The sequence below is a fragment of the Eutrigla gurnardus genome, assembly GCF_963514095.1.
Source record: "Eutrigla gurnardus genome assembly, chromosome: 5".
Classification (NCBI taxonomy): Eukaryota; Metazoa; Chordata; class Actinopteri; order Perciformes; family Triglidae; genus Eutrigla; species Eutrigla gurnardus.
Window position 1 is genome coordinate 20,047,058 of NC_139919.1, and position 11,601 is coordinate 20,058,658.

An 11,601-nucleotide genomic window follows, 5' to 3' on the forward strand; every position below is an offset into this window, starting at 1 on the left:
TCTCCAAATGTGGATTTGAGAGAACTACGTCTCCATTACCAGGTTTCACTGCCACCTTGTGGCAAATATGAGGTAGTGCAGACCTTCAGCATTATGCATTGGACTGATTGCAGTGTTGCGAATTAACCCTGAAAATTAAGAGGCAGCGTACAATTAACAGGTTTAGTATTTTAATGCAAACGTGAGAAAGTAAACGAATCAGGCATTTTAGATGTGTGAACAAACGTAGAAACAAGCGTGACTCCATGTGTAGGTAAAACTTATTTAAATAACCAGTAAAAACAGAAGCAAAACACATCACACTTTGTTATAAATAGATCCTTTCATATTGAAAGGCTCACAACAATGTTTCTTGAAATAGACACCAGAAACGAAACAAACAAAAGCTTGACAACCAGGGTGCGTATTACAACTCTGAACACTGAGACTTTAGATTATAGTCCAATGCAAGAATAAAAAAAAAGGAAAATCATAGCAATCTCTGACAGCAAAATGTAGATTTGATAACAGCGCTGATCATAGTTTCAGTGAGTTGACCTCTATGATCTGCTGCAGGATGTTGTCCACGTCGGCGGTCTCCAGGCTGATGCCGGCCATGTCCAGTTGGGGCAGCAGGGCCGTGAGAAGCACCACCACGTTGTTACGGATACCACGCAGATTCTCCTGTGAAGATCTAATGAGAGGACAGCTTCCTTATAAAAGATGCCAAACATGTAAGTCACTCAGGTAAAACTCTGTCTAGGGCAAATTCACATTTTTAGTGACGAATCAGGAAAAATGACAGACAGACAGACAGACAGACAGACAGACAGACAGAGAGACAGACGTGCTGGTGCATGCCTCTCTCGAACACACACCTGTTGTCTTCACAGGCCTCGCTGTCACTGACTCTGATGTTACTTGGAGTTCCTGTCTTCTCCTTCTTAGAGATGTTGTGCTCAGGCGGCTCTATGGACCCACGTAGTGCTCTCTGACCCAGGACCACCAGCCCCTGACATCCTGGAATCTGGGCTGGGCTGCTGGATGAAGTCAAGCTCTGAGGAAGAGGAGAGAGAGTACAGGATTACTCTGAGCAGATGGCCTCGCATAAAGCAATTTTTCTTCATGTGATTTCCTGTCATTTCTCATCATAACGAAGCTAAAATATCGGGTGTAAACCCTGCTGACCTCAGCCACGTCCGTCTGACAGCTGACCTCTCTGCTCGATGCTGGCTGAGTCTCCAGCCCTCCTTTGGCGTTTTCAGCACCTCCATCTGCAGATGTCACGGTGCCCTGAGTTGTCTCGATGACTTCCAGACCTAGACGCCTCCGGAGCTTATGGGCCTTTTCCTCCAAAGCAGCCAGCTTCTGCAGGTTAGCTTCCCGGTCAGTCCCCTCTGGAGACAGTGGTCTGGTCCCTGGACCTTCTGTCCGACTCAGAGGAGGAACCATCACAGTCTGGGTAGAGAGGAGTGAGTGGGTCTGGGTGAGGCTGGTGGAGGTCTGCTGGGCCACCTTGCCTGGTTTCTCTGCTCGGCTGCTGCTGTCCTGCTTGGTCTTCTCCAAGGACAGCGTCTCGGGTAGATTTGTGTGTTCCTCAGGACTCATCTCCCCGGCCATGTTTTCGGGGTCAGACCGTGACTCCTCTCGAACACACAGCTTCTTTTTCAAACGGTGAAGTGATGATCCCGATTTCCTTTTTGAGCTAAACAGGATGAAATCTAGTCAGCTAGTTTGTTTACTGTGTGACAATTAACATTCAGAGACTTTAACACATCCCCAAAAACAGGTATTCCACAACACATTTTCACATTTCATGGGCTTTATTTTGTTTTCAAAGTCATGTTATTATTGTGAGATTATGCAGCTGAAAAGAAAACTATGATAATTCTCCATGTTTGCCTTCTCCAAGGTTAGCTCTCATTAACAAGTCTATCAACTGCCACACTAAATTAATGAACAAATAATTACTATAAAGTTGGGAGAAACCATTGTAAAACTGAAAGCATGCTTCACACATGCAGCATACCCCACCTTAATGTGTCTGTGTTCTCCTCTTCCCTTTCCACCGGCTCCATGTTTGCATCTTCATCTTCCTCTTCATCTTCAAGCCTGCCATTGTTTCTCTCCTCTTCATGTGTGACTCGGGCCTCGTCTTCAATACCTCTTCCACCCGGCTTGCTTTGCGTCTGCGCATCATCATGCATGTGCGCGTCTCCGCGATGATCTGCCAGGCGATCTGTTCTCGTCGGATCCTGCTGACGTGCGTTTTCCTCCGCCTGGCATCCACCCACCACACTCACGTAATCAGGTGTGGGCTCGCACCGGAAGGTGGGCTGGCTCGGGTCCGAGGAGCTGCGTAAGAGGACTTGATGTTTGTCCGTTTGGTCCTGGAAGTCCCACACCTGCAACGCAAACAACCGAGCACGCTTGAAGTAAACACGACACATCCAGAGGTTGTGCAGCGAAACTGCACACCGGTGCGTTGATCGATGGAAACGATTGGAAACGGAAACAAACCTCCAATGATTTTTCTCGTTTTCTGCTTTTGGGAAGCTCTCTGCAGAAAATGAAAACAGAGATTATTGATTTGAGAGGGAAAGACATAAAAATATAATGGAGATGGAAGAAGGGAAGCCCTCGAAAAAGTAGGAACTGGGCACGTTGCAGACATACAAATATGTTTATACACTTCTAGTTAACTACCAAGTTTTATGAACCTTTTTAATGTTTTTTTAACCTTTTACGAACTTTATGATCTTACAACCTAGCTATCTAGCTCTCTTCTGCCAGATAAACAGTAGCCATCTAAGCTAAGTCAATGTATTATTTCAGCTCCTAATAAACCATTAAATTCCAATAATGCACCAAGGGTTTTGTTAATATTAGATTTTCAACAGTTTTGGGTTTCAAACTGCCCAAAAAAACAATCAATAATGCATATTTGAATCCCATTGCATGTATCAATAAGAATCCACCAACTGGCTGATGTGTCATTTCTATCCTCGTCTTGATCACTGTCAGGTAAAACGAGGCACACACAGGCAGCCAAACCGGAAATACGAGTGTGAAGCCGATGGGTAGAAACCACAAAACTGCATGTGAACGTTCGCACATGCATGCAGCTAAGAGTAGCCTTGTGAAACGCTTTCTCCACGTACAAATTGTCACACAACGTTTGAGACGTCTGGAGAGATCAAATGGCAATTTACTGTTTCTTGTGGTTTTTCTGGTAGCTGGGTGTTAACAGCTCCTCGCCGTCTTCTGCTTCCTCTGGCAAAGAGCAGCTTCTGAAAGACAGAGACACCTGGCAACTTAAGCATTGCTTAACTTCAGCTCAATGCAGACGCTCACTTCCTGTTTCAGCCATCACAGACGTGGACGCACACTGACCTCCATGTTAAGGGCACACGTCTTGAGTCTTAGGTGATCATTTTGCATACTACAAATCAGAGCATTTTGTGATGTCGTGACTGACAGTTCAGTGCAGTATGGCTATTTCTGTAATTACATTTTTGTTTATAATGTTAGTGAAACAATGATTAATAATAAAACATGTCACTAGCAAAACTATATTATTGTCACCATGAGAGGGCGCACTTTCGCTGTAAAAGGCTCTCTTGTGGCCTGGTGTGTAGACTGTCTACAGGTAGTCAGAGTCCATACTTTCCTAAAGAAGTGGACTAACAAGATATAAATAAAAAAAGTACTGGTCAAATAAAATCACAGCCGAGTTATCCCGACTATAACGCCCTAGTATGGGTTGAATTCTCAAAAGATTCTTTATACTGCATTTATCATAATATAATATGTAAATTTGACTGTTCTTGCATGCTAAGTGTATCCACTCCAAACCTCTCTAACATTTGACCTCAAGCCAAAGCCATGGAGATCAATAATTACAGATACACACCTGTGATGTGGATCGGGGTTCTGGCTGCAGTTCCAGCTTTCAGGAACCACATCGTAATGACTCGCCGGGACTTTTCGCCACTTCAAGCACTCTTCACACTGTAACCACATGGGACCCCTTTAAATACAAACATACGTATGAGAAGTGACAGTATCCAGAATCTTTCCATCAAATAAAACAAATTATTATTAGAATAATAAAAGTGTCTGTTTAGAAGTCACATTCATGATGAAAATACATTCTGCTGAACCCGTGTATTTCCTGGTTCAGTCTGCCATATAAATGACCTCAGAGTTCTTGCTTCAGCACGTTTCCTCTTCGTTGCTGCTTTCAAGAAGCAGCGTCACAACTCTCAGGTTTCAAGCTTTGGAAACAATATGCCTTATTTTCACTTTCAGTTGAATTGACATGTTCCTACACGAGAGGGCTTTCAACTATCTTCCTATATTGTGACTGTTATGATCTGTTAATGGCTTGTAGAGCATGGACCAGTTAGTTTTCTCATCACTTCTGTGTACAGTCTTAGAGCCGGAGGGACCAGATGAACCAAATCCTCAGGAGTTCAATACACAAATTCAACATCCTCTCAAATATGAATACGTTTCATTTTAAGCGCTTCCACCCCAAAACTCACACTACTGTCAGACAAAAAAAAACAACAGACTAACACTCACTTGTCAGCATCACGCTGGTCTGCATTTTCATCTCTTTCTAGAGCCTTAAACTCTCGCTCTCTGGCCTTCTTCTCAGTCACCTCTTTCCAGTAGTCGTTCAGTTTTAAGCCCAAAGCTCCGAGGGTGAGTCTGGGGACGAAGAACAAGGACAACATAGTGAGTTCCCATAACAGTATTTCCTAATATCATAAACATAACAGCACATACGACTTTATTAGACACAGGTGTGGTTCTCTAAAAGGAAAGGTATGTAAATTATTTGAAAGATGATTATCAGCTTCCCTTGTATAGAATAGTCATGTTTCAGGAAATTAAAGCACTTTCAGGAAGAGAGCTGCATGAATCATTGTTGCCAAGCTTCCTCACAACTTTATGAACAGCAGTCTTGATTTGATGTGTGTGTGTGTGTTTACACCTGTATTCTTTGGTGTATTCAAAGTCTTGCTTGTTGTGGGCGGGCTTGAGGAAGTTACACTCGATGATACCGATGACACCAACTCCTGCCCTGTGACCTGAAGTCTAATGGAATTAGGAAGTGAGATGGAAGCAGAAGTAGATGGTTAGATCCATGTGGTGCAGAGTACCGTGACTGGGAGTAAAATGCTCTTCCTCTACCTTCAGCTGGCAGCCCACTTTCTCGTAGGCTTTAATGAGTCTGTTCCTGTGGTACATCATGATGCCGTAGTGGTCTTTGTTTTTCGGGTTCAGCCCAAAGGTCACCTTCACCTTCTCTTTCTGACAAACACCAGTCAAGGTTAACAGCACTGGATGGGGACAGGAATCGAATCACTTGACTTTACAACTAACATTTATGCAAATAAATTATGAAATAAATATTTTCTGCAATTATTGAAACAATTATTGAAAATTTAAACGAAAAGAACAAAGTAATTATTTAAAATGAATAGAAAACAATATCCAACCAAACATTTCATACTTCTCCAAAAAGTATTGCAGTATAATACTCAACCCTATCAATTTGCAAATGTTTAATCTGTGACATCACTCAGTACTTCAAGTTACTTAATGTGCTAACATTAACATTGATATTAAATACAGCATAGTTCTCTATTTGCCTTTATGGTTTATTTTTGGTGGTTCGATGCTGTAAAACAAATAAAAAAAAAATTAAAACAAAACTCCCGAACAGACAAGATGTCGCACATTTTAATCATGGGGAAAAGGTTTGTGTAAATGCCTAACGTTCAGTCTTGTAGTGAGCAACATGTTTGGCCAAACCAAGAGTGGAAAGTTAAAGTCACAGCTCCAAACTTCTCCACGTACAGTTCTTTCAACGAGACAGAAAGCGAAACAACCACACAAGTCTGAACCGATCTGAAAACCACATGAATTTTCATTCAAACATCTATTGCCCTGTCAGTTCTCAGTAAAAGTAACATTGCTTGGTTCATCTGCAAAAATAACCAACATATCACTTCCTGTTTTCTGATACAAATGCAGATAAAGGCTTCGTACCACCATCCACACATAAAGCAAACACACAGACGTTGTAAGGATACACTGAAGTGGGGTTTGTACACATCGTGCTCGATGTGTGTCAGACTCTTCGACACCAGCTTAGCCAGAATCTTCTTCCCCCTCAGTATAATCTGTGTCCTCGGCTTCAGATACAACATACCCAGGTATGCCTAAGACCAGCACAGAGACAGACAGAGAGAGAGAGAGAGAGAGAGAGAGAGAGAGAGAGAGAGAGAGAGAGAGAGAGAGATTTAAATGTAACACCTACCCATTTATTTTGAAGAGTCGGTTGTGTGACAGCATCTGTGAACAACCTTATTTAATTACATTATTTAAACTTTTTCAACTCTCAAGATTCACTTTAAAAACATGAATAAATCTATATATCTATACTAATAAGGAGAATAACCCTAGGAAACTATAGTGTGTCTTCAAAACCACAGGTGGGTATCGGGTTGTGAAGAAGTACTCGATATGATTGATAAACCACAACCACAACATTTTTACTCTGAAACGAACTTAACCACTAACCCCAAAAAAAAATCACCATAATGTTTTAAAGTGCACTATCAAGCCCGAATATCGACGCTGTTCTTTTATCAGTCAGGAAACATCGCTCACAAATTTCAATCACAATATTTTGCCAAAAGGGATGAAAAGTGAAAAATGGAAACATGGCCATCTTCTCCATGACAGAGATATATTGGAAAGCTCCGATCTTACAACGGCTGACTCACCCTGAGACTGTAGTGTATGTCAGGGAAGTTATGCTTGTCTCTCAGGGATCCACCGTTCTTTAGACCCTTCTTCAGCTCCTCGTTCTGAATCTCGGGCAAACGGAAGTCGTTCTCATCGGCCTCAAAGTCTATCTCCGGTTTGCCGTCTTTGGCCCTTCAGGATAACGTCACCGGGAGCGGTTGTTAAAAACAGGTGATGACACATTATATATACTGTATATATATATTACAATTACTACTACTACTACCCTGAAGCAACTTTCTTTAGGAGCAGCACAAATAAAATCTGGTCGTTCTCCAGTTGCAAAGCTACACAAACAGGGTTGTGAATGTGTTTGATGGGCCCCGGGGCCCAAACCAAACCGGTTATGTTATTGTCAGTGTAGTTGATCAAATGCATAATGGCCCCCTCTTTAGTGTCACAGCAATTCCACTGAGCAAGCCAGCACATTGCCAGGGCCCCAGCTCACCTAAATGCAAACAGGGCTATAATTAATAATAATAATAATAATAATAATAATAATAATAATAATTAATGTTAATTAATTACACCTTTACCCTGCATGTCAAAATGGCTTCTGTGAAAATGGCCTATGAGCACACTTTCATTCACTCTGGCCAAACTTCATGAGTGCAGGAAAGAGATAAAAGACGCTTTTGTGACTCCACCGTAAAGAGAAAGTAAAACAGAAGAACATCTGATAAACTCCATAATGTGAACTGTTTTAGTCTCGAGAACTTTGCTTAAAGAAGCCACGAAGAAAAGGGACTTTCATCTGTTCTTCACATTTTATGGCGCTTTGTTTCTGAACATGTCGGTTTGCATGGATTTGACTAAAAGCATTCTCAAACAAATACAATGCATTTGCATATTCATCAATCTCAATACATTAGAGCTACCCTCAACACTTCTAACGACAAAACTCAAACCAAGATATTTTTGTGTGAACCAAAACTACCTGAACAGTTTCACTGTCCAAGAAAGGATTTGAACCGGAAACCCTGATCTCAATGCCATGATAAAGGCTTGTGGCCCTCAAGCTCTGGCAGATCGCAGACCTGGTGGCAGACAGATATGCATGAAGCCAGCCAGGTGTATTGGGAAGCAATCTAAACACGGATGGAGTCATGAAACTATAGTGCTGTATCTGATACCTGTTAAACTTGGCGTTTACTGATATCGCTACTTATTAAACATGAGCTCATGTATGATTCTGACCTGCGGATGTTCCAGATTAATATCTTGGTGCCTTTTTTGGAGAGGATGGAGTCAAAGTGTTCATGTATCTGCTCCAGGGAGGTAATGATGGAGTGTTTGAGGATGGCTTCCAGGCTAGCCTCCGAGTCCTCAGTCACCACCAGAGACTGTAATGATGGGTTAAGGTTAGGACGTAAAGGAAACATATTCCCTATCAATCATGTTTACTTCCCGTATTGTTTCATGAAGGATATTGGTTTGTTGGTTGAAGGGGACAATGGGGACGATGACGGCCTGGGCCTTGATGTTTTCTAGGTAGGTCTGAGACAGCAATCCCACAGTCTGGCAGCCGCCATTCTTGGTGAAGATGAGCGCGTCGCGGCCCAGACGCATTGAGCCAGACTTAAACCCGTTCCCGTAGACACCGATGGCCTGCTGACTGGCCTTACCTGAACCCTTTTCTGTAAAACCAAAGCTGGATATAAGGGTGAAGGGGGGAGTGAGGAAATAAGAATGCATGTTTATGCTTATATGAGAGATATAATAAATGGTTATTTCCATTGTAGAATAAACTGTCATCTATAATCAAAAGATGTCACAACAATTTGAAAAATGCAATTTTAAATATAGTGGGTCGGTCTACATTCTTCTCATTCACTCAAATGTAGTGAACTACAAGAAGAAAAATAATTCGAGTAAAGGTTGCAAACCAACAATTACATAAATACCTTTCATACAACAAAGTTGTTCATGATCTTAAAATGAAGTGCAGCCTTTGATACGGTTGACCATAACCAGATCTTCTTCAGTGCCAAGAGCATTGTTTAGGCCTTAGAGGCAATATTCTTAATTGGCTTTCTTTCAATCTTAGTGGTAGAACTTTCTCTGTTTCCATTAGCCACCCTGGAATCAGAGGAAGTCAACATTCTCTATGGAGTCCCTCAAGGGTCAATTCTTGGTCCACTGCTGTTTAATTTGTATATGCTCCATTGTGTCCATAACCAAGCAATACAATATTTCATATCATTCAGTCACTATGGTCCAGTTAGTTCTTAAGCATGATATAACTTATTTTAGAATCAGTATTTTGATATTAATAATAATAATGATAATAATAATCTTACTAAGACATTCTTTGTTTTATACTTTTATTTTTGTTCTATTATCTCAAATATTCTTATATATGTTTTTGCCATGTATTATCTTTGCATATTATTTTTCTGCTTTTTATACTTATGCTCATTGAATCTACGACTGTTGTATGAAATGTGCTATATAAATAAACTTGACTTGACTTATATACATCTTAACTGGCCGGCTACGCTGATTGGAGAGTGTATTACCCATACAGTCCAATAGAGAACTCTGCCTATGTCTAAAACGATGGTGAGTCACTCTCTGTGGTTAAAATACAGACAAGAGGAACACTATCAGTGTGTATGAACACGTGCAAGAAAATGTTTCTGATGCAACATGCTACACTCAATCTTTCACGTGTGTTCATATATGGACACGTCACCTCCATGTCAACATGCATGTTTGTCTCCTACCTGAGCATCTTGTGCAGTTTGTTGGGGGTCATGCCGCTGCCATTATCAGTGAAGGTTAGATACAGGTGACCGGCTTCATCAACCACATCTATCCAGAACTGTTTAGCAGTAACACCAGGATCTGATGCGTTGTCTAGACGATGAGAGCATAGAAATTAATTCACAAAGAGATGTTGGTTTTTACCCCTGCGACTGATGAACCTCTCTAACTGGCTCTACAAAATGTTCAGCGTTGCTACTTCCATTATAATTTTTCATCATTATTCCACAACGTTTATCTATATGAACTTAATATTTCAATTTTATACAATACTTGCACTGCTTACCGTGTTCATACTTTGGTCAATCTTCACAGGATTACGTTAAACAACATTTGGGGCTACCCCGACAAAAACATGTACCTGGCGATGCCACTGCTTAAAAACTTGTCATGACTGGAACACATGCATTGTATTGGGATTAAATCATATATCGAGATAGAGCGATACCCAATTACCTCGTCTAAATCGGTAATACAGGGCACATGTTACCTCAACTTTCTAAGAAAAATTACATTTTGTGTGTATTTTCCAGGCCTCATTTTCCATGGTTGCCAAACTTTATACATGCAAATAATGCAATAAATTATGAACAGAGTTAACTGAACTGAGTTACAGATGTCATGCAGGGTTTGTCCCTGTTATGTTTATAGATGCGCTTATCAATCAATTAAAACCTTTGACACTATTAGCTATGAACACACAGAGCTGTGTCCAGCTTTTTGTGAATTATTGACTCACTATTTCTGAGAACCACAGGCATTCTTGCGCTTCCATATAAAGAGTAATGCCACTCTCTCCATCGTGCGAGCAGAGAAAGTAGTCAACACTTATGCGCTGCATTAAAGATTAAAGTCTCGCCGCCTTTCCTGTTAAAACGCAGCAGCCAACAGACGGCCGGCACGTGTGAGCCATTGAGCGCGCACAGTGTACGTGGACGCACGAATCATCTAATTCGGTGCTGAAGCCCAGGCAGGGATCTACACACACACACACACACACACACACACACACACACACACACACACACACACACACAAAGACTCCTCTAAACTTTACCACCGACCACTTAAAACATTACAATAAGCCCACTTTGTTATCGGACTGCTAAATAAACCATTCATACACGTTTGCCAAACACAGACAGTAAAGTCCTGTCTGTTGTGAAAGAGGAAGTTCGGTCCCCTTTAGCACTACAACACAAATAGCCCGCCTATTAAAACTTTGCGTGCGACAGCGGAAGAGTGCGTGACATGTTGAAATAAATAATCTCGTAATAAACAACAACAACAACAACAACAACAAACCGAGCTGCGGGTGCACCAGTGTCCTTCGACCTACCTATTAACTCGGCCACCGCGCTGAAAGGCCAGGTGTGACTTGTGGAGTTGCTGTTCAGAAAGGAAGGACTCATCTGCAAAAGGGAAAAAAACAAACAAGTCAGTGGGTTTGTTTCGGTTTCATTTCTAACGTACCCTCGGCAAAGAGAAGATAATGAAAACATGTGAACTACGTACGGAACTCAGACGGATCCCATGCTCGCTTAGCCTCGCCATTACTGCTGCTGCTGCTGCTGCTTTGGCTCCGCCGGTGCGTCTCCTCCGCGCGCAGCAACGCGCACTGGGCGTAGCGTCCTCTCCGCGCTGCGCTGTCAGAGGGAGGCGAGCAGGCGACGACTCCCTCACTCACTGCAGCACAAACGGTGTAAAGGATGACGAAGGCATGTTTCAACTCTGTTATTTATCTAACTTCGACGTGCCTGTCAATGATAATGATACTTCTTCTAGTCCGTCTGAAAGCCATGTGGCATTGTTGTGTTGTGCGTTTGTCAGGAAACGGATGTTGAAACAACCATAGACTCAGGGGCGATTCTAGGATCAGTGCTTTAGGGGTGTGACCCCCCCCCCCCCCGCCATCCCTTTTTCTAAAAAGATAACAACAAAAAACTGTACATTTTAAAGTTATTTTCGACCATCATCCCACATGTGTGAATGAAGAAGAAGATGAAGAAAGCACTGTGACTGGAAATCTTT

General features: G+C 41.9%; 1 protein-coding gene across 1 annotated transcript; it reads right to left on the reverse strand.

Moving 5' to 3' along the window:
* Positions 1–153: 153 nt before the first annotated feature.
* Positions 154–11,355, reverse strand: LOC311013150 (MORC family CW-type zinc finger protein 3). Its single transcript, XM_084009106.1, has 17 exons — positions 11,086–11,355; positions 10,910–10,982; positions 9,531–9,663; positions 8,234–8,455; positions 8,002–8,148; positions 6,783–6,936; positions 6,087–6,215; positions 5,182–5,301; positions 4,982–5,085; positions 4,567–4,695; positions 3,893–4,009; positions 3,192–3,269; positions 2,500–2,539; positions 2,014–2,384; positions 1,168–1,684; positions 858–1,036; positions 154–673 (listed from the first exon to the last, which is right to left on the reverse strand). The coding sequence occupies exons 1-17, from the start codon at positions 11,122–11,124 to the stop codon at positions 517–519; spliced, it is 2,709 nt and encodes a 902-aa protein (XP_083865232.1). The 5' UTR covers positions 11,125–11,355; the 3' UTR covers positions 154–516.
* Between the last annotated feature and the right edge of the window lie 246 nt (positions 11,356–11,601).